The sequence below is a fragment of the Carcharhinus amblyrhynchos genome, chromosome 13 (assembly GCF_965287045.1).
Source record: "Carcharhinus amblyrhynchos chromosome 13, sCarAmb.v2.hapA, whole genome shotgun sequence".
Taxonomy (NCBI): Eukaryota; Metazoa; Chordata; class Chondrichthyes; order Carcharhiniformes; family Carcharhinidae; genus Carcharhinus; species Carcharhinus amblyrhynchos.
Genome location: NC_137336.1, coordinates 58,721,370 through 58,749,059, shown reverse-complemented (window position 1 = coordinate 58,749,059; position 27,690 = coordinate 58,721,370). Strand labels below are relative to the sequence as shown.

Here is a 27,690-nt window from a genome sequence, read left to right as displayed (position 1 = left end):
CATGAATCAATTAAAGGAATTTGGTTAATTAAATAAATAATGGAATAAAAAGCTAGGTCAACACTGATGATCACGACATTAATGGATTGTTGCAATATTGCACCTGATTCACTAATTTCCTTTTTAGGAGGAAATCTGCCTTCCTCACCCAGTCGGGTTTACATGTGATTCCAGACCAATATCAATGTGGTTGACTCTTAACTGCCCTTTGAAAGTCACCAGTGTTTCATGGAAATTAGGGTTGGCCTTGCCACTAAACCTACATTCCAAGCGCAGATTTATAAACTGCTCAATATTTTTAATGTTTAAGTCATTGGTTGAGTAAGTACTGAGGAATGAAACACTTACAATTTCAGTTTCAGTGCTATTTGCCATTCCCAGGTTATATAACATTTGATTTAGGGCCAGTTGTGTATTGGAATATGTTAAGATTACTCAGACTGGTTACAACATTAAAGTCATGACAGGAGGCAGAGTCTTTCTTCCGAGTTTGGGATAAATTTCAGCTCAGTCACAAATCTTCCCCAGATCAAATCACATATAGCAATAAGCCAAATATTTTGCCAACATCAGACAAAACACAGATCCAGGAATATCCAAGATTGGTGCTGAGGGGCTGGTGTGAATTTTGACTAGAATTATCTGGGGAACACAAGAGCCGGCTAGAATTATCTGGGGAACACAAGAAAAACTGGACTTTACAAGAACAAAGACGACAATGGAGGATGGATATAATGAACACCTTTATTAAATCTTTAGTTGAAGTGAAAAATAAATCAGCTTAAAAATGATTTACAAATTCATCTTTTTTTTATAAAATAATCAAGATACAGCAATTCTGACTGCAATATTTAAATACTGAACACACACCTGAAACAGAAAGTAGTCAGTTCCAGAAATGTGTGTATCAAACCCATACAGGTTTTGCAGATCCACCTGGGTCTCACTGCATCCTGTTACATTTGGCTGAGGGATTCCGTAAAAGTGAAAGCAGAACATTATCCACATCTAAATGGTTTTTAATTGTGGTCTATAAAAAGCAATTAATTTCTGGCTTTGAACTCAGCAGTCACAACTTTTCATTCCTCTGTCCACCATCCCTCTGGGGCTAGATGAGCGTTCAAAGTTCTCCACTACCTCGGCCAAGTTATCTTTCTTCCTTGATGAGCCAGGGCAGCAAGTGTCAGAAAGCTGTTCACTTGAAGCTTAAAAGCTGAGCCCAATTCTGTTCTCAACATGCACGTGCAATTCAACAGGCAGGGATCACCGGCTCAGTTGTGGTGGCATTCTTCTCCTTCCATTTTCCCCTCACCCACTTCCTAGTCAGAAGATGCTAAGATCACTTAGCACCACATCCTGTCAAGATCAGTTAATTCACCTCATCAGAGATCTGATTGAGGGGATATGGTCTATCTGGTTCAGTATCACACAGCACACTCATGTAAGCCAAAAGGAGAACAACTGGAAGCTGTAAGTTTAATGCAGTCATTGGGCTACAATGCAGTTTTGATTTATCCCATGTATGGATTTATCAAACCAAGGTTCTTGTTTTTAAAATGCAAGTTACATATGCCTAAGGCTCAAGTAGCCAGCATGAAGAATGAGAAACTTAAAAAAGAAAAAAGGTGGAACTGGTTTATTTCAAAAATTGAGAACTTGTGAAAAATAGTCCATGGTAGCAGTAACTAAAAACTTGTACATGTCAATTACTGAACATACAGAGAAACAAATCTCATTAAACAATGCAATCTCTAAACAAAATGCACCAATTTCCAAAAGGGGAAAGAAATTATAAAGAGGATGGAATAAAAGAACAGAAAACATACATTCAAACAAAAAGCAGAAATTTGCACTGAGGCACTATTTATTTTCTCAACATGTATATAATCAATGACTTGGCTCTGATGTATTATACCAACATAGTTAGAAGTCTATATTTTGATATCCAAGGCCAATTGTCCACTTGTAATAGTTGCCCTGTGCATGTTCTTATTTATCTGATTGAACAGATTGGGAGGATTGTTTCCAAGTGGCATACAATGGCTCTCTGTTCATTTCAATTTTTCCACACTACACCCAGAACAGTGCATAAATCTGAGCTGTTATTTACAGTAAAACCTCTCATTTAAAGATATCAGGGGTAAAAGGAATAGATTAAACCACACATGTTCTGTTCTTTACCATAACTAAGTAAAACAGCATCCATTCACTCTCAATCCAGACAGTTCTTTTACAGCTGCTTTTCAAGAGAACGTGTAAAATGTCATTTATCACAATAGGATCTTCCCTGTCAAGTTTGTCAGGAGTATTATCTGCAACATGAAAGTCCACTTTTCAATCTAACCATTGGTTCACTTCAATAGTGAGCCTATCATTGTTTCTTACCTCACCAGACACCTTTTCATTTACCATCCATGCCTTACTTAAGCACTATTGTAATCAGCTCCGTTGGCTGCATTCTCCAGGATTGCTGGTTACACTGTAATACCAAAGATGCCATGGAGTGGCACATGACCCTAATGGTCCTGGCTCGAGGTAGTTGAGAACACCAAGCCTGTTAAAACTTGAACTCATCATGCACTGAAGTCATGTAGTGATGAACATCATGCTTGTGAATTGGTTGACATCAATATTCATCAGGAGGCACTATATATCTGGAGTGCCTCGGTTTACTGGGCTAATAAGAACAGATTTAACCACTTTGTGGTATTTTTCCAAGTAGAGCTTCCCAAACAGGACAAATGGCTCCAGGGAAATTACAAACATGTTATTTCCCTGAAAGGGAAGAAACAACATCTATTAATTAACATTCAACTTTTTCAACTTATCATTTTGGTTAAATGACAAGGCTCAGAGGGTAGGAACAATTTAAACTAAAAACTGGGGCTCAAAAGTTGTTAGCTGCAATTAGACAAGCATGGTTTACAATAGAGCAAGCATGACATTTGTTTTGAAAGCAGTAAGCAAACTAAAGAAACCGCTGCTTTGAGATGGGAACCATTGCATCAGCTTTTTTAGAGCAATTTAGAGCCAAGGATATGGTCCCCTCAGCAACCCACCAAGCAAATAGCAAAATGCTGGCAGCAGTGGATCATGAATATCCAGATATCCATGTCAATGACCAAACAAGCATGACATGATACATCTGGATAATGGCAGTCAACATGGTTTCTCATCTAGAAATTCAACGATAGAGTATGCAACTGAAGTATGCAACAACTCTCAGATTCAGCAGGATGCCCCATGTCATGTTGAATACTTTGGTGTACTCGATTAAAATGATATTCTGCCAGTTCCTCAAAACAGGAAAACCTCATGAATGCAATCCAGTGGAGTCAGTTCATTGAACAGGTCATGTTGACAACAGTAGAAAGTAGCAATGACCAGACTCATTTATCTGCCCCCCCAAAAAATGAGGCAGATAAAGGAAAAAGAAGTCCCAACATCAGTTTAATGATATTTTCACCCAATCTCTATCAATCCACAGAAAGCAGCAAAGTTCAAAACTTCACAGACAGACAGTACAAGTGTACACGAGTTGATTCGGTCATGCTCAAAACGTTAACAATTTGGATGTGGTCAGATTGAGGCAAACATCTCTAATTTCTACTTCTGCCAATGTGCTGCTACTGGATTGCAGATAGTCAGCAGTTATGGTACAAATATTAACAGCTGCCTACAAACAATCAGAATCAGTGCAGCTGCACAGATGTTATACCAACTCTGTTTCATACTCAAATTCAAATAGGATATCCCCCACATGTATTCAGTGGTTCCTACATCCTTATCCCGCAGTGACTGATAGGACCAAAACCAATGCTTCCAATTACAAAGACATATGGCAATTCAATAAATTATGTTTGAGAACATTGCAAGAAAATCGAAGCATTAAGTTGCTCTGCAGTGTTGCCCTCCCAATGTCAGGGAAATTCAATTGCAAGCAGGTATAATTATAAATAATCAACTCTTGCTTCATCACAAGACAGGCCATGTCTGGTAACATTGCAAAACCTTACTCATACCTCCATGATCACACCTAGTCACAGAGGTTGCCATTGCACAATATTTAAGGGTGATTTAAAGGAAAAGGTCACACAAAGGAAGCTCACAGGACACTGCTTTGTGCTTAATAGCTCCAAAAATGTTAAGACTGGCCAATAGATTTAACAACTCGAGTGCTACAGATGGGAAGAAGGAATGCATACCTTCGTACATTTAAATACTGCATAACTCTACTTCAAATGCTTCAGTAATGGAGTATTCAAACTTTTGGTAAGATGAAAAAAAATGATAGATTTACAGTGACTTAACAAGATACAGGATCCCAAAGGCAACAAAGCAGTCATCTTCAATGTGATGTCGGTTGGACAAAGCTGCCTTTTTGTCATTGGGCACCATGCCAAAAACACACCTGGCAAACATATCTGTTACTTGCCAGGATCCACTTGGAAAAAAGACTAGCATTTATATACGGTAGCATCTTTCACAACCTCAGGACATCCCAAAGCACTTCAGTCACTGAAGTACTTTTGTTATGTAGGAAGCACTGCATGTCATGGAGATTGGGGAGGGAGAACAAAATTGGGCCAAATCCAATGAGCCATGACTTGAATTGTGTAATTGAAAACATGCCTTTGGCCAATCAGCCTTGTACTGTATTTAAATCAAGTTAATACAGGTCATTGCAAACATGACCTATACCAGTTTCTTGGCCTCAAAAAAGCTTTTCAGATGCCTCATCTGCCAGATTCCAGTCAGAATGAGGATCAGCGTTTGCACAATTGACCACCACAGGACTCGTTGATTGGTGCTCTCGCTCGTCACCCGGAAACGTTCCTCACGATACTGGAACAGAAAAAGACATTCAGGATACAAAAGTACTTACAGCACAAGAGGCCCTATCTTGGAGTAGTCATTACACTGTATCATGTTAAACACAAATGCTTGCTCTAGACCACAATTTTATATTCCTGATCCAAAGAATAAAAAGCCTCAGCTATACCAAAATATCCTCAGCTTTTTCAAAAGTAGGGCACTGCTTCCCTAATTCCAATTACAACATACAACAGACTCCAATTACAACAGTGCAGAAGGAGGCCATTCAGCCCAACAAGTCTGCACTGACCACAATCCAAGTCATGCCCTATCCCCATAACATCGTGCATTTACCCTAGCTAGTCCCCCTAGCATTAAGGGGCAATTTAGCATAGCCAATCCACCTAATCCGCACCTCTATGGACTGTGGAAAGAAACTAGAACCCTTGGAGGAAACCCACTCAGACACAAAGAGAACATGCATACTCTGCACAGTGACCCAAGACAGGAATTGAACCCAGGTCCCTGGCGCTGAGGCAGCAGTGCTCATTGCTGTGCCACAGTGCAACTGATGCACACAAATGCCACATTAAGAATCAATGAAAAGAGAACAAAAAAAACTTAAATATTTTGGAATATGTTGTTTAAACAAAAACAAACAGTGGACAGGAACCAGATGTTTCTGAGCCCCTGTATTCATAATTTCTAAAAGCAAAATGAGGCACTAAACTAAACTTATTGACTCTACATTCCCCATGACTTTTCTACCTAGTTTTATTGCTGTTGATTCTTAGTTCTTAGCATTCGAAGTTTTAGTTTCCCTCTGTGCAGTCACTTTATTCCTGCCCTCACTTTCTAATTTGGTTGCCCCTATCCTCCTCTCCAGAAAGGATGTTCCTGCCCCTCATTTATTCCAACTGTGATGTCTTTGCCCCTCACCCGTCCCAATATGTCTATCTCAGACACTTTCCCATCGAGCCCCACTTACCCGCTGGTAGTTCTGTTCTTTCTGGATTTGTTCCACCTGTTCAATGAGTTGTCTGACACGGAGTTGGAGCTCTGACAGCTTGTCCTTTGCTGCAATTTCAACATAATCATTGGCATGTTCACCAACTTGGATGTCTAAGTGAACCCGCTGCAGAGAGAAAACTCATTACTTAAGGATAATTGAACTGTTCAACCAAATTTAGGAGCATCCTAGTTTGTATGGATTAGTGCCATATAAGGGGAGGGATTCAGACAGGCATTTAATACCACAAGGCTACTTTTTAGTGCTTCTTTAATTAATATGACTTCACATTGCTCTAATTATTTTACTGAACAGGATAAAGAGAGTGGGCTAAAAGAGTGGAATGTTATGGTGGCACAGTGGTTAGCACTGCTGCCTCACAGCGCCAGGGACCCAGGTTCAATTCCCACCTTAGGTCACTGTCTGTGTGGGTTTCCTCCCACTGTCCAAAAGATGTGCTGGTTAGGTGCACTGGCCATACTAAATTCTCCTTCAGCGTACCCGAACAAGCGCCGGAGTAAGGCAACTAGGGGATTTTCACAATGATTTAATTGCAGTGTTAATGTAAGCATACTTGTGATTAATAAATTTATAAACATTAAACCTTAAGACTAGCATTACAAGGAGGATTGCCTCTTAAATCTACTGCTAAAATATCACATGAAACTTCAATATTTAAGACAAATTTCAAATTCTGGGGACAAGACGACCCCAGCTGAGTTAGGGACATCAGCCTGAATTTTTCTTTCCCGCTCCTCCCACACCCTCACCCCAACCCCTTCAGTTTATCTGTCCCCATTCTGTTCCACCATAGGACATTCAAAGGCAATATGATAATGTACCTTAAGTAAAAAAAAAAAATCAGTCATTCTCCCTCCCAACCACAAGGAATCCAAAGATTTCCCAGGGTAAGGAGAATAACACAGAACTAATACTAAAATTAACAACAATATTTTTGTTGGATTTAACTATGATGGGAAAAAGCATTTCATTCATCTCCATAGGAAGGCAAGTAAAGTCATCAAATTCACTAACATTCTGTCACAATGACCATTAAAATCAGAACAAATTTTATCCACTAAAAGGAGGGAGAAATGGACAAAATGGTATTTCCATTGCAAGGAAAGAAGTTATGCTAAACTTACGTGGAACCTTGGCAAGACCACTTACAATAATGCACACAGCTCTAATTTTCACAACACAAAGAGACTAGAAAACATGTAAAAAAAAAAAAAATTTTAAAGGGTACCAAAACTGAGAAGTTATGCCATCATGAACATGTATGGGCTGAGATATCTTTCTATGGAAAAAAAGAAAATGCTGATATGTGGCCTGAAAATAATCTCTAAAGTTATGACCTGGTTTGATAAGGTGAATGTAGAAAATGTCTTTTCATTGTGGGAGAGTCCCAAATTGTGAATCATAAATACAGGACAGTCACCAAATGACCTAATCGGGAATTCAGGAGAAACCTTTTTAAACGAGAAAATGATTAGGATTGGTACTTGCTACCACACTTGAGTTGTTGAGGAAAATAGCATAGATGCATTTAAGGGGAAGCTAGATAAATACATTAGGGCAAATAATAGAATATGTCAATAGAATTAGATGACACAAGATTAAGAAAGAAACTCACGTGGACATAGCAGCACAGATCTGCTGGGCCAAAAAAATCCGTTTGTGCTATAAATTCTAAAAAGTTGCACAATCAATATTTGTTACTGATTTTACCTTTGTTTCCACAAGCTGTATTATTCTTACAAATTTTTTGCTTACCAACATTCCTGATGCAAAGAGAGAGAGTTTGGTGGAATTGGAGTGCAGACAAATCTGGTGCTCTCCTGGAATATGGGAGGTGAATGTGAATCTTCCTTCAGAAGCATATTGCCTTGACAGGATGACCTACAGAAAAAGACACATTAAATCATTAGTACAAGCAAAATACTGTGGATGCTGGAATCTGAAACAAGAACAGAGGGTTATTTGATATTAACTCCAATTTATCTTTATAAAGCTTGATATACTGACATATCTACAATATTTTCATGGTTTTTTGGTAAAGCTCTGAGCAAATACGCAATAATCGCAGAGTGCTGCGTGTATTAGAGACAGGCAGGTACAGTGAAACCCCAATTTTATACACCCTGATTTAGCACGAATTCAGATATAGCGCAATGAGTCACTGGACTTTTTTTTGCTCTTTCTGGGGAACTGAAAAGTTTTTGGTTACTGCAATCTATTTCTAAAGTGAAAGAAACTGTGGACAGAAAACACTTGCTTCCCCCCTTGCCCAGTTCAGATAAAAGGATTCTCACTTACAGAAAAAACTACATTAAACAGTTGTTCAAAAGAGGAAGTACTTCGCAGTTAATGGACCATGGAAGTGTTTGTGTAAATAAACATCCCCACTGCCTGTTTTAAATTAGCCTGGACCTGCCAAATCAAAAGGTTTGTAAAAGTTAGTGAAGTGTGTAGTGATTGTATGAACAAGCAGAGCTCTGGCAGACACAGATCATCCGTAACGAAACTGTAGCACCCCGATTTAGCACGACACCACTTTTTTCGCGACAACGTTTTATGAACCTCAACCGTCGCGTTATAACGGTGCCGCACTGTATATAGAAAGAGCTTCACAGCCCTTTCCTTAAAATACAGAGCAGTGGAAGTCTTGTAGCCCAGAGTCATAGAGGTTTACAGTATGGAAACAAGCCTTTCGGCCCACATTGTCCATGCTGCCTTTTTTTTTACAACCTCTAAGCTAATCCCAATTGCCCACATCCCTTGATACCCATTTTATCTATGTAACTATCTAAATGCTTTTTAAAAGACAAAATTTTACCCACCTCTATTACTACCTTTGGTAGCTTGTTCCAAACACTCACCACCCTGTGTGAAAGAATTGCTCCTTTGGATACTTTTGTATCTCCCTCTCACCTTAAACCTATGCCCTCTAGTTTTAGATTCCCCTGCCTTTGGGAAGAGATGCGACTATCTATGCCCCTCATTATTTTATAGACCTCTATAAGGTCACTCCTCAGCCTCCTACGCTCCAGAGAAAAAAGTCCAAGTCTATCCAGCCTCCTTATAACTCAAACCATCAAGTCCCAGCAGCATCCTAGTAAATCTTTTCTGCACTCTTTCTAGTTTAATAATATCCTTTCTATAATAGGGTGACCAGAACAAAAACAGTATTCCAAGTGTGGCCTTACCAATGTCTTGTACAACTTCAACAAGAAGTCCCAACTCCTGTATTCAATGTTCTAACCGAAGAAACCAAGCATGCCTAATGCCTTTTTCACCACTCTGTCCACCTGTGACTCCACTTTCAAGAAGCTATGAACATGTACCCCGAGATCTCTTTGTTCTGTAACTCTCCCCCAATGCCCTAACATTAACTGAGTAAGTCCTGCCTGGGTTCAACCTACCAAAATGCATCACTTCGCATTTGTCTAAACTCCATCTGCCACTTATCAGCCCCCTGGCCCAACTGATCAAGATCCCGTTGCAATTGGAGATAACTTTCCTCACTGTCCACTATGCCACCAATCTTGGTGTCATCTACAAACTTACTAACTATGCCTCCTATATTCTCATCCAAATCATTAATATAAGTGACAAATAACAGTGGACCCAGCATTGAGCCTTGAGGTATACTGCTGGTCACAGGCCTCCAGTTTGAGAAACAACCCTCTACAACCACCCTCTGACTTCTGTCAAGAAGGCTTCAGGGCCCTTTAATTTTGTTCATAAATCAGAGCATCACTGACGGGTATTGCCCATTCCTAATTTTCCTTGCAGTAGTTGTTAGCCCCATTCCCCAAACACTCACCCATTGCAATACGAGTGTTTTTAGGGAGATCCACAATGCAGTTAGAAAGAGAGTTCCAGGATTTTGATCTAGCAACAGCGAAGGAACAATATAGTGCCAAGTCACGATGGTGCGTGACTTCGAGGGGAACTTGTAGGTGGCAGTACTGCCACACATCTGCTGCCCTTTTTCTTCCAGGTGGTAGTGTCATCAGCCTGGTTGGTGTTGAAACAACTACTTCAGTGCATCTTGTAAATGGCACACTGCTGCCTGATAGAGGAAGTGAATGTTTATGGTGGTGCATGAAGTGCCAATCAAGTTGGCTGTTATGTCCTGGAAGGTGTTGAGCTTGTGTGTTGAAGTTACATTACCACCCATGCAAGCAAGTTGTGACTTTTCCATTACATCTCTGGTTTGTGCCTTGTACATAGTGAACAGGCTTCGATAAGTCAAGAGAGTTATTTGTTGCAAAATTTCTAACTTCCGATCTGTTCTTGTAGCCATAGTATTTGTAAGGTTTGTGCAGTTAAGCTTCTAGTCAATGGTAACCTCCACGCCCCTTGATATTATTCTCAACAATTTTACCCGGGAGCTGTCATTTGTGAAAATTAGACTGAATATTTACATTTATTATATAATAGCACAAACTCTCAATCATGGAGACATTATTACCATCTAATTAAGCTTGCCCTTGAAAAAAAATAAAGTAAATGTAACCTCAATAAAGTTTACATAAATGCTTCATGCGGCATCTAACCAGACTTGAATCAAGTACAAAAATATTCCCATTTCCAGCACTACCATTTATCATTAGCACAACATACATATTGAAAAAAATCATTTGGCTGGGAGAAAATGCCCTAAAGCAGTAGAAAATGCTCTTGAATTGAGGAAACAAATAGATTTGGGTTTTTTCAGTTGGATAAGTCATACCTTTTCATCGGGATCTTTCACTTCCACAAACATTCCAAGTCCCACAGGAGAAGGCAGGTACTCCTCCCTTTGTTTGTCATACATCAGGGTTTTGTAATTACCTGAAAAATTCCATTAAAACATTAAGTCAATCAATTGCTAAATTGTAATTGGATAGTAGCTGTGAGGCGGGATAAGAGGAGAAACTCCAGACACTGTTCATAATAAGTTTCCTGCCGACAGATTCATGACCATATTGACGTATAAAGTTAACAAACATGAAGCTTACACCACCATGCAGCTCCCCCAAGGATGGTTGGGAAGAGGAGGGGTGTGGAAATTCAAGCATTTATAATCAGTAAAATTGAACAAGTACTCTAGCTGGGGCCCAAGAGTGGCTTAGTAGCACCATTAATAATCGAGTTCTGCAGCAGATATTGAGGGAATCAAGAGGAAATACCTACTTGATCTTTATCCTCAGCAATCTGCCCATCACAGCTGCACCAGTCCAGGAAAAGGTAAGAATGAACACGTGGAGATGACTTCCATTCTTCATCCTGTTGTGGTGTTGTCTGCATTACCACTATGCTAAATGGAATAGAGTCAAAACTGGGTCCACTGTTATTCGTCACTGGGCGTGTATGAGCCTTCAGGGAAGCAGAATTGCATTTAACCACAATCTATAACCTCATGACCCAGCATATCCCTTACTCTACCACTGCAAGCCAGAGTTCAAAGAAGAATGCAGAAGGGCTTGGCAGGCATATCTTAAAATTAGGTGCCAACCTGGTGAAGCAGCAGAACATTATTACTTTAATGGCAGGGATAAGAGTGGCCAAAAATGGAAAGGTCTGAATTTTTATTAATATGACAAGGAATTGAGTACACATAGGGCAAAACAGTGAAGTCACTGCAGCAAGAGCTGGAAATTAAAGCAATGAAATGCAACTGCTCCGAGACCACAAATTAAGCTCCAAACGGACAGATGTATTCATTATCCATTTGTTTGCTTTCTGTTATTGCCAAAACTGAGGATCAACGTATTTGTATAAAATTACCAAAGTGACTTTGGCATTTCAATGAGTATGCTTTTCATGCAACTGGTACACAATAGCACAGATTTCATCCCGTATTTCAACAGAACATGACCTTGCTGGATTATATACAACATGGGCGGGGAAATCACCCTTTAATTATCTTAAGTCCAGAATGAATACGATCAGAGTCAACTCCAAACCCCCATCAGAACCTGAGTACAAATCCCACTAATGCAATTCAGAACCCCACCTCAATCCCAAGCAGGTACAATCAGTCTTCTCCCAACCCGAGCCAGGCATGATGCCCCACCACCTCTGCTCTGGATTTCGGCCTACCTTTTGCTTCCTTTTATCTTATGCAGCTTGTCTTCAGCATTATAGAAGTATTGAATGGGTCGGATTGGTCGATCATCCAGTCGAAGTGCTCTGTGACAGTTCAGCCAAAAGTCTCCTGCATGTTGACAGCAGGATCACTAAAATAACTCAACCTCCTAGGATAGATTCCCTCCCTCTTATTGCTCCTCCAATCATAGATTCTGCCTCTAGAGGAGATGGAAAATCTGGAAACTGACTGGGAAATTGCAGAAGTTGGAGCAGCAACTATGGAAGAGACAGGTCTGTGGTTGGAGGTGCAGCTCCTCAGATTCTTTCCCTTTCATGTTCACTGCTTCTCCAATCACAACTCATCATTATTTTCCTGTACTCAGTTTTACTTGTCTTTTCAATCCTTTTTGCTCCACTTGCGCTCTAGAATAATTGAGGCCAGAAGCATATCAGAATGCTGGAAATTTCAAAATCCAAATTTTTCATTCTTGTTGCACGCCCAATAGCAGAAGGAACATGTGACAGACAGAATTCCACAACCAACAGATTAAATCTACAGGCTTTCTACACCCAGTCACAAATAGTGGACAATTATATAACTTACAGGGAGTAACTCCATAATATTCCCTGCTACAATGAAGATGGAGCTCAACATGTCTGTGCGAAAGGCTAAAGCAGTTATACCTGTCTTCAGCCCAAAGTAGGTCATCCACCTCGTCCTCCTCCCAAGATGCCCCACATCACAGATGCCAATTTTCAGCCATTAGACTGGGGTATCAAGAAATAGCTGAAGATGCTGCACTCTATGGGTCTTGACAACATCCTGACACCAGCACTGAAGATCTGTGCTCCATAACTAATTGTGTCCCTAGACAAACTGTTCCAGCATATCTACAACACTGGTATCTGCCCAACGTGCAAAACTATCCAGGTATGTGTTGCCCACAAAAAGCAAAGCAAATCCAATCAATCAGTCTTCTCCCATTCATCAGCAAAACACTGGAAGATATCAGCGACAATGTTTTCAAGTGGCCCCTTACTTGGTAATAACCTGCTCACTGGTGCTCAGTTTGGGTTCTGCCAGAGCCCCTTGGCTCCTGCCCTCATTACAGCATTGGATCAAACATGCAAAAAAAAATGAATTTGAGAAGTGAGAGTGACTATCCTAGATATCAAGCCATATCTAGCACAAAGGAAGATGGTTGTTGTTGACGTCAATCATCTCAGTCACAAAATATTGTCGCAGAAATTCCTCAGGGTATTGTCCTAGCCCTAGCCAACTATCAGCTGCTTCATCAATAATCTTCCTTCCGTCATTCGGTCAAAAGTGGGGATGTCCTATAGACTATTCACATTAAGATGGGGTTGGAACGAGGAGGCATCACAAAAGAATCTCATTCCTCAGCAAATATCCACAAATATCTGGTGATGCCTTTCCCCAAGGCATCACCAGACTCTCATCAGTACCTTACAGAATCAGACTGCTTATTTTACTTCACTGCTCAGATCATCAGCTACATGGGCACATTCAAGAAACTGAAGAATTAATTAGTTGGGTATTCATTATAGGCAGTAGTGGTTTTACTTTCTGGGCAGTGGAGGAGCTGGGGTGGCAAAGTAGTTAGCACTGCTGTCTCACAGCACCAGGTACCCCAATTCCATTCTGACCTCGGGTGACTATACAAACTCGACACATTCTTCCTGTGTCTGCGTGGGTTTCTATTGGATGCTCTGTGCTCTGGTTTCTGCCAAGGTTCAAAGATTTGTAGATCAAGTGGATCGGCCATGGTAAATGCATGGGGTTATTGGGGGGGGGGGGGGGGGTGGTAGGCCTGCATAAGATGCTTTTTCAGAGAGTTGTGGCAGACTCCATGGGCCAAATGGCCTCCTCTTGCACCATAGAGATTCTATGTTGGTATCTCACTTTCCTTCTAAAAACAACAACCTTCTCTGATAGGTAATGTCTGTAAATTATCTGCAATCACACAAGCACATTCCCTAGATTATGCTGTCAGCAGCATCACTCTCGAAAACTACAAACAGAACCCAATTCAGCGTTAGTAAGAAACCAGAAAAAAAACGCACCAGTTTTTGTGTTTGCTAATTTGCTGCAGAGTTTATTTCCCTCAGTTACAGCAAACCACCCAGTTGAGCTGTGTATCACTTCTGGAGCTAAACAGTTGTTGTTCCCCTGGGAGACCTATGACCAATGCAAAAACAGCACCATTCAAGGTTTTATGTTGAAGACTGCCACTAAATTTTGAAAGTTTCTATCCAGGTGAACCATTCCCAAATTTGCAGAACTTGAATGACCGCACGGAGGATAAATTACGCTGAGGAACATGCAGCCTGTGCAGCAGGAAGTTGTTGCTGAATAGATTAGAACCATAACAGTAGCGAAAGGAAGTGGTTCACTGAAAAGAACAAAAGTAAATGGTCACCCAGGATTACAGCACTTAACATTAGGCCAAGAGTAACTGACTGAAGAAAAATTATCACATTCCTATTTGTGGGTGCTTGCTGCACATTTCCTGGATTATAACAGTGACACCACTTCAAAGATCCTTCAATGGCAACAAAGCACTGTGATGAGGTTGTGAAAAGCACGGCATCCCCACACATTTGTTTTTAATCTATTGTGAAATTGAAAAATACATGATTTTAATACAAAGCTCCATCAGCACAATCATATAAACATGTCCCACACACACAATCTCCAGAGTTTGTGAACAGAAAATTTGCTATGAAAAAGTACCAAAATAAGGCACTTGCAACAAAGTATTCCACCTCTTCCAGATTCTAAATTGAAGTTTTAGTTGTTCTCTCTACTTTATCATGTATAAAAAGACAAGCTTAAAATCTTTTGTTGATGTGTACCACCTTCTCTCCAAAGGGAAAGCAAATTCCAAAGAATAATCCTACTGCAAACTGGATCAAAGAGTCAGTTTTGTCAGTATATCAAAAGTCAAAAAAATGTCGAAACAGAAAACTCGACCAATGGATGAGTAAATTTTGCAATATTTGCAGCACGCAATGACTGCAAGGCAAGTGCTACAGGCAAGTTCACATAAACATAGTACATTTTGAACAAACTAGCTTCTTTCCCCAAAAGGCACAAGCTGAACTCCCAGTACAGAATTTCACATGCCACACCGCCTTTGCCATTTTGAAGGGTGGCAGTGCCCTGACCTCAATCTGAGCAACATTTGAGATATCTGTTCCTTGTTCTATCAATACCTTGACATTCCTTTCCAGTGAAGCCACAACTCACAAATGAAAGGACATAGGTCTTCCTTACTTTTCACATCTTCAATTCAAGTAAATTGTTCTCAGATTCATCACCCAAACTAAGCTCTGGTCTAAGCATTATAGGCTGAGGAAAACATATCTGGAACAGCAGAAATAAAAGTTTCAGCTCTGAAGGAGAGATAGAAGGTCAATTAGCCTTTTTGAGCTCATCTATTCAGTAAAAAAAGATTGTCCGTCCATCAAAGAGATGGGTTTTGAAACCTTTTCTTAAGAGGGACAAGAAAAGAAGAGTTTGGAGACCTTGAAGTAAGAAAGACCTCGGATGATGCAGGCTGAGACAGATCAGAGATAAACACAGCAAGACCACAAGAAAGATTTCAAGACTCAGGGGAAAATTTAACCTTGCCCATCAAGTGAAAACTTGGAGTCAAGGTTTTAAAATAAGGAAATGAAGCAGAGTTTTGGACGAGTTGGGAGTTTATGCAGGGCAGAGGCCAGGAGACATTGGGCCCGATTTTACCATTGCATCGCGCCCATTTTCAGGCGTGAAAATGTGGTAAAGTCGGGTGTGAGGCCATTAACACGATCCACACCTGCGCAGCTGGCCACCTTACTGAGACCCAGGAATGGCCGTGATCCGATTCACAGCCAAAATGGGAGCAAAGGTGATTTAAATGCATTTGCACACATTTCAATTGAGTTAATAAACTGCCCACCCAACTTCATCAGCATTTCCCTCTTTACCACCACATTTGCCAATCCAGAATCGCATTGAAATGGACATGCTGAGGAAAAGGGTGAATCAGGCCCTCCAACTGCTGAAGAGGTAAGTTCAGCGCTTCCAACGGCTCTGACTCAGATTGGTAGTGGAGGAGGGAGGCAAGCAGGCCAGATCATTCACTGATTGGTGGGGGAGAAGAAAAAAGGGCAGATCGTTGTCTGATTGGGGGCGGGGGTGGGCAGATCATTCTCAGGGGGGCAGGAGGGGAGGCTGAGTACACATGGGAAATCTGCTTTCAGACACCCCAAGTTGGATCTGAACTGCGCCCAGGTTCAGCACTTAGAATGAAAATAGTAAAAATCAGGCTTATCATGTCTGGAGGTGACAAACCATGATGCGGAGATGCCGGCGTTGGACTGGGGTAAACACTGTAAGAAGTCTGACAACACCAGGTTTAAGTCCAACCGATTTATTTGATAGTAAACTCACAAGCTTTCGAGGTTAAACTCTTCGTCAGGTGAATTCGCCTCAAAAGCTTGTGAGTTTACTATCAAATAAATAGGTTGGACTTAAACCTGGTGTTGTCAGACTTCTTACGGTGACAAACCATGGCAGTGATGGGAATGAATTAAGCAACAGTACTGTGCTAAAAGTAGACAGTCTGTAACCATAGAATTCTACAGTGCAGAAGGAGGCCATTTAGCCCATCAAGTCAGACAGCAGTGCCAACCACTGTGCCATGATGCCACCCATAATGATGAGGAAGACAGTCCAAAAGATAATCTCAACACCAAAATGGACAGAAAGATTGAAAATATTCTAGATAAACTTGTGTCAGGCCATGAAGTGCATCGGTAACAAAGCTTGTAGCGAAGTTAAAAGCCCATGGCTTGATTCTTTTGAGTTTGAGCAGGACGAAGTCCTGAGAAGTACAAGGCAGGAATCTGAAAAAACAGTTAACATTACAGAGGCAAGCGAGGAATCAAGAGAACTTGGGTAAGTACAGTTGGGTGCCACCAGCCTGCTTGTGACAGCTGATGCCATCTAAAGAAGATGTCACCAAGAGTCACTGTACAAATGAGAAACACGAAAGGGCAAGGTGACATTCCTGGGGGAAATCACAGAATCCAACAGTGCAGAAGGAGGCCACGTGGCTCATCGAATCTGCACTGACTGCAACTCCACCCAGCAATATCCCCATAATTCTAGCTAGTCCTCCTGACACTAAGGAGCAATTTAGCATGGCCAGTTAATTGGCATAAGGGTCAGGAGTTGATATTAAGGTGTTGAGTGGGGAGGGAGCAAAAAAAAGTAATGCACACAGGGTGGGAGAAGAGGAAAGAAACAAAATTTTGAAATCGAAGGTTACAGAAGCGGGTGACAACACTCCAGGATTTTCCTGGCTTCTGCAGTTATTAAACAGTAATCTCCTATGACCAACACAGGAGAAAATTTGAACTCTTCCATTAGTTAGAAAAAGTGAATATAGGAAAAGGCCTCTTTTACAGAATAGGCTTACATTAACACGGCAATGAAGTTACTATGAAAATCCCCTAGTCGTCACACTCCAGTGGCTGTTGGAGTACAGAGAAAATTTAGCATGGCAAATGCACCTAACCAGCACGTCTGTGGGAGGAAACCAGGGCACCTAGTGGAAAACTATGCAGACACAGGGAGAATGTACAAACTCCACACAGATGATAAGACCCAAGCCAGGAATTGAACCCAGGCACTATGAGACAACATTGCTACCCACTATGCCACCCCACAATAGTTGGAGCCAATAAATTACCTGAAGACACATGCACAGATACAAAGTTGACAACCAAAGGTTACACTAAGTAGGAGACTAGGCTGATGACACCAAAATTGGTGGAAAGGCAAATTGTGCGGAGGGTGGGGAGAGTCTACAGAAGGATCTAGATAGGCTGGGCGAATGGGCCAGGAAATGGCAAATGGAATTTAATGTTGGTAAGTGCGAGGTGGTCCACTTTGGTAGGAATAATGGTAGGAAGGATTATTACTTACGTGGAGAAAAACTGCAGCAGGCGACGGTGCAGAGGGACCTCGGGGTCCTTGTGCATGAGTCGCAAAAACCCAGCTTGCAGGTGGTCAGGAAGGCGAATGGGATGCTGGCTTTCATCGCAAGGGGGATTGAATATAAAAGTAGGGAGGTCTTGCTGCGGCTGTATAGGGCGTTGGTGAGGCCGCAGCTGGAGTACTGTGTGCAGTTTTGGGCGCCGTACTTGCGCAAGGATATTTTAGCCTTGGAGGGAGTGCAGAGGAGGTTTACTAGGCCGATTCCGGAGTTGAGGGGGTTGAGCTATGAGGAGAGGCTGAATAGATTAGGCTTGTACTCGTTAGAGTTTAGAAGAATGAGGGGAGATCTCATTGAGACGTATAAGATGATGAATGGGATGGATAGGATAGAGGTGGAGAGACTCTTCCTGCTCAGAAAGGATAGTAGGACTAGGGGGCATAGCCTCAAGATAAAGGGGGGGCGGTTTAGAACAGAGTTGAGGAGGAACTTCTTCACTCAAAGGGTGGTGAATCTCTGGAATTCTCTGCCCGTTGAAGTGGTGGAGGCTGCCTCGCTAAATATTTTTAAGACGCGGGTTGATGGGTTTTTGATAAGAGAGGGGATTAAGGGTTATGGGGAGAGGGCGGGAATGTGGAACTGAGCCACGACAGATCAGCCATGATCTTATTGAATGGCGGGGCAGGCTCGAGGGGCTAGTTGGCCTACTCCTGCTCCTATTTCTTATGTTATTTTCTAAACATAAGAGTTGAATCCAAGTAAGTTTATCCATTCGAGTCCTCGCATGTCAAAGACAAACCCTGCGACTTGTAACCACCTCCAGGAATCAAGCATTTATATTTCCATGTCCAAAGCTGATATGACACTATCACAATTCCAAGGTCTGCCATAACTACAAGATGGCACTTCATGCTGCTCCTCATCTCCACCAAAAAATAGAAAGTTTTCAAACTTTTCTATATAAGAACTGTGCAAAACTAACACTTGAAAAGATCAGTTAATTGGAGCATAACGTGAACTACTATAGAATTTTTTCTTAAATTAATACACAGCAACTCACTCAAGGAGGTTCAATGTAGATGACTCGCCAATCCCTGAGATCCAATTACAACCCCCCGTTTGGACGGCAGAGTAAGTCTCTCATGAAATAGTGGCCAACTTTCAACTTCCTCTGCCCTGTTTGCTGGGGCTAACATACTCCACCCATGTAACAGGTGTTCGGCTCTGCCAGTGTGGTCAGGGCAGCAGGGCTCAGCCTCAGTGAAGGCCCAAAACTCTCTACCCCGACAAGAGTTTACGTGTCAGTCAAATTAAATCAAAGGGGGGGGGGGGAGCCCCAGCAGAAGCTCCCCTTTCCATTTACCTATGACCATGGTCTCGTCGGGTATCTCCTCGATGAAGCATTTCTTCTCCGTCTCGCCGATGTGGAAATAAAGGCCGGAACATAACGTGGCCGCGACCTGCAGCAAAGCCAAGGAACGCAACCACTCACCGACCGCCATCTTAACGCAGGTATTTACCATGCGCCTGCGTACAACGCGCCACCGGGAGGAAGAACGGGTGTGCGCCCGCGCGTTCCCTGCCGCCGCGAGAACTAAACGTGTACGCCTGCGCAGTGCCGGCAGCTGAGAAGACGAAACGTGTGCGCCTGCGCCTACTCGACAGGTTGGCAGCGGAAGCGTGTACGCCTGCGCTTTCCCGGCCATCTGGCGGAGGAAGATTGTGCGCATGCGCCCTCCCAGTCGCCCCGGAGCGACCGTTCTACACGACGTTGCGGGCAGCGGCGTGACAGTGCGCATGCGGCAGCTACAGTGCCACGTACCTCTTTAATCCCCTTTTCCGATTGGACGGGCTGTAGCGATTGGGCTTCCTCTCTGCCATGGCATCCGCTTATTGGCTGCTCTCACTGTTCCTCATTCTGATTGGCTAATTTTGACAGGCGCTTTGTCGCCCTCTCGGGGCTGCTGTGAGTTATAGGTGTGGGAATGCCGGCGTTGGACTGGAGTAAACACAGTAATAAATCGGTTGGACTAAAACATGGTGTTGTCAGACTTTTTACTGTGAGTTATAGGGACAGTGATGGAATAACCAACCCAGATCACTAGTGATGCAGAGGCTTTGCTTTCACACAATTAAAAATCTAATGGAGTCATAGAGGTTTACAGCTTGGAAACAGGCCATTTGGCCCACATTGTCCATGCTGGCCTTTTTTTAAATTGCTAAGCTAGTCCCAATTGTCAGCACTTAACCCATATCCCTCTATACCCATCTTACCCATGTAACTGTTTAAACGCTTTTTAAGAGAAAAAAATTAACCCGCCTCTACTACTGCCTTAGGCAGCTTGTTCCAGACACACACCATCCTCTGAAAAAATTGCTCCTCTGGACCTTTTTGTATCTCTCTTCTCACTGTAGATCTATATCCTCCAGCTTTAGACTCCCCTACCTTTGGAAAAAGATATTGACTATCCAGCTGATCTATGCCCTCATTATTTTATAGACTTCTATAAGATCACCCAAAGCTTCCTACGCTCCAAAAAAAAGTCTCAGTCTATCCAGCCTCTCATAACTCAAACTATCAAGTCCTGGTAGCATCCTAGTAAATCTTTTCTGCACTCTTTCTAGTTTAATAATACCCTTTCTATAATAAAATAACCAGAACTGTACACAGTATTCCAAGTATGGCCTTACCAATGTCTTGTATAACTTCAACAAGAAATCCCAACTCCTGTATTCAATGTTCTGAGCAAGAAACCATGCAGCCCAAATGCCTCCTTCGCCACTCAATGACTTCACTTTCTAGGAGCTAAGAACCTATACCCCTAAATCTCTTTGTTCTATAACTCTCCCCAATGCTCTACCATTAACTGAGTAAGTCCTGCCCTGGTTTGACGATAATGGAACTAATGGTGATCATGAACAAATTCCCAGGAGCATCACACCTAAAAATGTTCACCAAGTGAAACTACAGCACAAGCCAACCAACATAAGCAACAGGAGATATAGACAGTGGCATCAATCAATGGCACCGTGGCTAGCACTGCTGCCTCACAGCGACAGAGACCTGGACTCGATTCTGGCCTTGGGTGACAGTGTGGAGTTTGCACATTCTATCCATGTCTGCATGAGTTTCCTTCAGTTTCCTCTGGGGGTTCCGGTTTCGTCCCACAGTCCAAAGATGTGCAGGTTAGATTGGCCATGCTAAATGCAAGAAAGCATTCTTTCTGGTTGCATCACAGATCCTGTGGCTCCTGCTCTGTCCAAGACTACAACAAACTACAAAGGGTCTTGAACAAAGTTGAGTCCATCATGCAAACCAGTGGGATTTCAAGAACAGGGTCTAGGTAGGACTGATGTCAGTACAGACTGTGCTGTAGTGTTCTATGTTCTATGTTCTATATCTACAAGATACAATGCAGGGCCTTCCAAAGACTGCACCTTCCAAATACTACCATCTAGAAAGACGAGGGCAACAGACATGTGGAAACAGCATCACCTGGAGGATTCCCACCAAGCTGCTCACCACCCTGTTTGGTAGAACCACTGTTGCTTGGACAATATCCTGGAACTACCTTCCTAATGGCACCCTAATATGGGTGCACCTACACCACATGGGCTACACTGGTTCAAGATGCACCACCTCAAGGGCAATTAGAGGTTGGCAAGAAATGCTGGCCTAACCAGTGACATCCACACTCAGTGAATGCAGAGGTTGTCATTTGGAATAAAGGAATTACGTTTTACTGTAGGAAGTTGAAATAGGTTTGCTTTCTTTGTCATTGTTGGTGACTACAAATGTTGCTTCAAACATTTGTGAATTCAGACAACTGTGCTCCAAAAATTCTGTTCCCAGACCTACCAGTTAATTTATTTTTAAAGAGGATTTCACACCTCTGATTTTCACTCACTAAGTTAAAATTATCTGTTTTCACAAGGCAATCAATTGTTCTCCCTTTGTTTTTCTACAGTATTCCCCTTTTTGTCTACCAGTGCAATCCATTCTGCACCCTGCAATAGGAGAAAGTTACATCTAAACTATGCACTTTAGCGATTGTTAAGACTGGGACGGGATGAATGCACTTTTTTCTAGCCCCACCACTCTGCAGGTAATTCAAAAGTCCAATATACTCACTAAAATGGTCAATTGTTTACCATCTCCCCCAGTCCCAAAGATAGAAGAATCTTTAACTAGGTTGCTTTCAATAAACTCAGAACAATTGTTTATTACAAACAAAATTTCTTTTTACGAGTTGCAAATATTGATTAACACAGTTGTAGTCAGGAAGAATATTCTTAAATAAATACCTCAGCGTACAAACAAACAAAGGAGAAACTGATAGGGGATGGGATTTTACAGTGTCACTTGTCCAGAAACTGTAAAATCCGCCCAAGGTCTACATGATCCGTTCCACACCTGCTCTGAGTCCCATGGTGGGTGGAGCGGTTAAGTTCTGGCCAGAGTCTACAGAGATGGGCTTCTGGACAGCATTATAAAATGAAGGATAAAGTTCTCAGAATCTCAAAGGTGTCAACCTGGAGGTCCTCGTGAGATGACTTTGGATGGTTCTGCCATTGCTATACTATAGTTACTCTGAAAGGGTTAGAAGAAATAAAACCACTTCTAACTTTGCTGTAACTATTTTAAAGAACCAGGCTGAGCCCCACATGATACATTCCCCAATTCCCAAACTTCCGAGAACTCCTCCACTCCTCCTGCCCACATTAAGCACCTCCCAACACAATATTCCCTAACCCAACACCCCACCTGCACAGTATTGCCCAACACCCCGACCTGACCCTTACCAGCCTCAGACCTGATCCAACTCACCCTCGACCACCCTCGACTAGACCAAACCCCTGACACCCATTCTTGACCCTCCACCCCACATGTCCAACCTCGTACCTCCTAATGTCTGATCCCCTCCAAGTCTGAACTTCACCCCCCCCCACCATACTCCATGTGGAATCCAATCTCCCAAACCCCTCCAATGTTTGACACTTGCACCCACCATGTCCAAACCATCCCTCATCCCCCGCCAACATCCAATCCCTCATACCCCTGACGTCTGTCCTTCTGCCCCAATGATAACCAACACCCCCTTGTGTCTGAAGACACCCAATGGCTGACACCCCCCCACCATGTCCAACAAGACTCCCACATCAGCCCCCCAACCCCACAATGTCCAACCCTCCCACCACCCCCAAATCCCATCAATTTACCTTCTCTCACTGGTCTGTTACTATCAATCAGACTTTTAAACTCACCTGCTTAATGGCAACTCGTGCAATAAAAAAGTAGCCTGTTCTCCTTCACTCTGCATCGTTGGAACCCCAATGCTGGAGCCCAGGATGCACCACGTTGCTAGGATCTCACTGAAGGTTAAGGGACACAGGCACTTCAGAATTTTAGTGCAGGTAGATGGGTTTGAGTGGCAATCCAACATTGGTTGCTATTCCAAGGGAATCAGGGCCCATAGAATTTTAAGACTAGTCTAAACTTGAGCCAGTGTCCCCCAGTTTTAGAGTTTGTACCAATCTCTAAAGATAAATGGCCTAGATTTGCAATTTTAGTGAAGGTGCAACATTCACCAGGTAGAGGAGCTGGAATCAGAGGATAAGCTGTGACAGATGAAGATGTCGGGGGAGGCCAGGTAGGGAGGGAATGGGGGGATGAGTAGGAGGGGGCAAAATTGAGAAAAGGGGGGGGTGCGAAAAGGTAACAAAAGGGGGAGATAAAATCAAGGGAAAGATTGGGGGGAAATAAATAAAGACAATATAGAAATAAAAGGCAGGGATCAGTTAAAAGTTAAATAAAATGAAAACAAAGGGGTCAAGGTGGGGTAGAACTAATCATCTGAAGTTGTTGAATTCAATGTTGAGACTGGAAGGCTGTGCCTAGCCGGAAGATGAGATGCTGTTCCTCCAGTTTGCGTTGAGCGTCACAGGAACTTTGCAGCAGGCCAAGGGCAAACATGTGGACATGGAAGCAGGATTGTGTGTTAAAATGGCAAGCAACAGGAAGGTCAGGGTCCTGATTATGCACAGACTGACGGTGCTCAGCAAAAGGATTACTTAGTATATGTTTGGTCTCTCCGATAAAGAGGATCCCTCCTTTTCTTACCTTTTCTCCCCCTTACTTTCTCTTTTCCCCCTTTTTTCTCGATTTTATCTCTGTCCCACCCCATCTCCCCCACCCCACCGCAAATTCTTCTGTCACAGCTTAATCTCTGATTGCAGCTGCTCTGCCGTTTGGCCATTCACACCTTCTATTCTATCTATGGACTGCCATTAGCAGCCTTTTCCCCTTGGTTTTGTGGCTGTGACTCATCTTTCATTCTCCCACCCCACAGTATGACTATCTCCCAGTTTCTATGCCTCTTAGCTTTGTCAAAGGGTCATCTGAACTCGAAACGTCAGCTCTTTTCTCTCCTTACAGATGCTGCCAGACCTGCTGAGATTTTCCAGCATTTCCTCTTTTGGTTTCAGATTCTAGTCTCCACAGTAATTTTCTTTTATCCACTGGGGAAACTCTTCCATTCTTCTTTGAATTGTGCCATGGGCTATTTTATGTTCAGATGAGATGACACATGCAGCCACAGTTTAATATCCCATCCAAAAGGTGGCACCACTGACAAAGCAGAAATCCTTCAGTGCTGCACTGAAGCTTTGATTCTGTGCTCCAGGGTCTAAATTTAACACAGGTATGATTGCTGCTACTGAACCAAGTCCAATTATTTCACTTCCAATTATTATACTGTTTGTGCAAAACATCTGTTACTCTATTATTACAAAATTCATGTGCTTTTTAAAAACTCCTTTCATGTCCTCAATCTACCTTGTTTCTGAGTGGTTCGCAATAGTACAAAGAACAAAGAACAAATAGTGTTCCAGAATGGAAAGGAAACAGTGGATGAAGATTGTAACAGCAGTGACACTGTGGAGATGGAAGGGCAGAGATTCACAGGAGTAGAACTGAAGAGAATGCACCCTAATTGTAAAGGTAAGTATGTTGTAAAGAGAAGGCGGAGTGAAAGAAATGATATGGAGACAAGATGATCACAAATTGAATCCCTTGCTTATAATGAGTTGGCTGCTGTTCACATGATTGGGTCTGCAATTCTCATTACGGAGGGAAAAATAAAGCCACAAATCTGATCCATGTTTTTTAATCAAATTTCTGTCAAAAATTCTGGCCATGTGCACATCAGTTGAGGACAGGACCGGACCTGCTTTTGATGGTACCCCTTCCCAAGATGAAATTAGCCACTAACTCAGTTTACAGGCCCACAACATGCCAACTGGTACTAAGCGAAGGTCTAGGAGTGTTTCTAGAACTAGTAGATCCCACACCTCCCACAAAGGGGCAGTTCTTGGAATCTAGTTAGTGTATTGTGCCACACTGCAGCAAGCAATTCCATCACCCCCCTCAGTTTCTCAGATGGGCTGCACCGAAAGGCATTGAATCTTGGCTTCAGTCCACATATCATCCATCACCATCACTTCCACAGCATCACCTATCGCCATAGGACTAGTCAGAGTCATAAAACAATGCTAGGAGTAGTTTATAGGTCCCCCTAACAGTCGTTATACAGTTGGACACAGCAAACAAATTATTGGAGTTTATGACAAATGCTCTGTAATAATAATTGTCGGAGGGCATTAGTCTTCATGGAGGTTGGACCAATGAAATTGGCAAAGATGGTCTGGGAGATGAGTTTAGACAATGCTTTCATGATAGTTTGCTAGATCTGAATGCTAAGTGAACTCTACTCTCTTTGGATAGGGCCATGAGATCTTTAATATCAATCTGAACTTTCAGCTGATTACAGCAGCTCTGATAATGAGGCATTTCCTCCATTCTGCACAGAGAAGTGAGTCTAGATTATGAACGCGGGCCTGAGAAATGGGCCTGGCACAGCCTTCCGGTTCATGAACTGAGACAAGCTGACTTTTCTGTGGGAGCCTTATGAGGCCTCTCAGAGAGTTTAACCATGTATCGTAGATATGCCAGAGAACACACAGAAATTAACAAGCATGTGGGTGATGGGTGAGCAGGACCTAGTGCAGTGTAGGCTGTGGCTGCTGCAGAAGCTTTGCAGAGGTTGGAATTAGTAATGGGTGGAGGTCGGCAAGGAGAATGCATGTTTGCCCTATTAGATAAACAATGCAAAGCATCATGTCCATCTGAAAAATAGAGCACTTATTCCAAGGTGTATTCTTACATTTTCAAGGGAATTATTGAAAATTCTACATTAACAGTTGATATCTCCTTGCAGCTTCCATCACTTGGTGATTTGATTTCCTTCCCCCCTCTCTTAGTCAACACCTTACTCAACACCAACATTACTGTTTATTATACTGTAATTCGCCTTCCTTCTTCCAAGCTATTTTGAAATCAAAACCTATTGAACTTCTTTCACTCCTTTCCTGGCACCTCCAGCCTGCGGAACTCACTCCCTGTCTCTCTCTCCATCAGTTTTCCCTTCTATTCAGAATTGATATGCTATTAATTTCCACTTCCAATCTTGGTTTTGATTATCAATAGATTGAACCTTCCCTCCTACATGCCAGCATTGGTGAAGCCTCTTTAAAATCTATTCATTGTACATGTAGCATTTCCAGCTGGTTCAGCATTTATAGTCTTTGTGAAGGAGGCGATGAGCCATCTTCTTGAACCGCTGCAGGCCATGTGGTGTTAGGGAGCAAATTCCAGGACTTTAACCAACTAGAGTGAAGGGAAAGGATATAGCTCCAAATCATGATGATGAGTGACTGAAAGGGGAACTTGCAGATGCTGGCGTTCCCATTCATCTGCTGCCCTTGTTTTTTTAGATGATAGAAGTAGCAGGTTTGCAAAATGCTGTCAAAGAAGCCTCGGTGAGTTGCTGCAGTGCATCTTGTAGACTGTACCACTGGGCATTGGTGATGAAGAGAGTGAATGTTTAACGTAGTGAATGGGGTGCCAATCAAGTGGACTGTTTTGATATGGACAGTGTCAAGCTCCGTGAGTGTTGCAGTCCACATAAACACCCGGAGCTTGAACATTAATTGGTTTCAGTTATCAGCTGATTAGTTAACATTAGGAACATTTTGAGATATTCAGCCATCTCCTTATCCACTTCTTTTCAAAAGGACCTCTGATAGTAGAATGATTCAGTGCAGAAGGGAGCCAACCATGCCTGAGACACCCCTTTAAAAGAGTTATCCATTTAATCTCACTCCCCTGCAATTGTTTTTCCTCAAGTAATCTGTCCAATTCCCTGGTTTCCTCTTCAACAGTTCCTACTGACTTAAAGATAGTCTAAATGGTGTTTTATGCTCCTATTCAGGCCAGTGTGTTTTCATTTGGATGGTGAAGTGAAGGCATCTTGAGCTGAGCTGGTGAAGTTCATTTCAAGATAATTGATGTTTTGTTTCAGGCAAATTGCTCACAATTATAAAGGGTTCAAGAACCAAGTGTGCCTGTCGGGGGCTTGGAGTCATAATGGATGTCAGACCTCATCTAAGTGACCTATGGAATAAATGATCAGGGAAGGCCAAATGAAACAGACAGTGCACATGGGTTTGAAAGACATTTATTTGTGTATCCGGAAAAAGAAGGGCTTGTGAGATATGATGAGAAGATGGGTGAGAAAGCAGTGAGAACAATCAAAAAGCAATGGACTTGTTGGTTCCAATGACCTCCTTCCATTCCTAAAGATTCTTACGTTCTTAAGCACACATCAGTCACTGGTACAAACTCTTAGTTGTGACCTACAGTAACAAAGATATTGTCAC

The 27,690-nt window shown here is 42.3% G+C and overlaps 1 protein-coding gene across 1 annotated transcript; it reads right to left on the bottom strand.

The window, feature by feature from the left end:
• Nucleotides 1-1,621: 1,621 nt before the first annotated feature.
• On the bottom strand, nucleotides 1,622-19,450 carry LOC145351940 (transmembrane emp24 domain-containing protein 9-like). Its single transcript, XM_080201747.1, has 5 exons — nucleotides 19,277-19,450; nucleotides 10,566-10,666; nucleotides 7,601-7,726; nucleotides 5,804-5,950; nucleotides 1,622-4,845 (listed from the first exon to the last, which is right to left on the bottom strand). Exons 1-5 carry the CDS (start codon nucleotides 19,434-19,436, stop codon nucleotides 4,696-4,698), a joined length of 684 nt encoding a protein of 227 aa, XP_080057873.1. The 5' UTR covers nucleotides 19,437-19,450; the 3' UTR covers nucleotides 1,622-4,695.
• Between the last annotated feature and the right edge of the window lie 8,240 nt (nucleotides 19,451-27,690).

Bases quoted from the DNA above. Each gene is read 5' to 3' on its own strand.
- LOC145351940 (XM_080201747.1), bottom strand. From the start codon at position 19,436: ATGGTAAATACCTGCGTTAAGATGGCGGTCGGTGAGTGGTTGCGTTCC. The intron at 5,951-7,600 runs GTAAGCAAAAAA...TTCTCTCTGCAG, and splicing joins TCTTTGCATCAGGAATGTTG to CGGGTTCACTTAGACATCCA. The intron at 4,846-5,803 runs GTAAGTGGGGCT...TTTCTGTTCCAG, and splicing joins AAGAACAGAACTACCAGCGG to TATCGTGAGGAACGTTTCCG.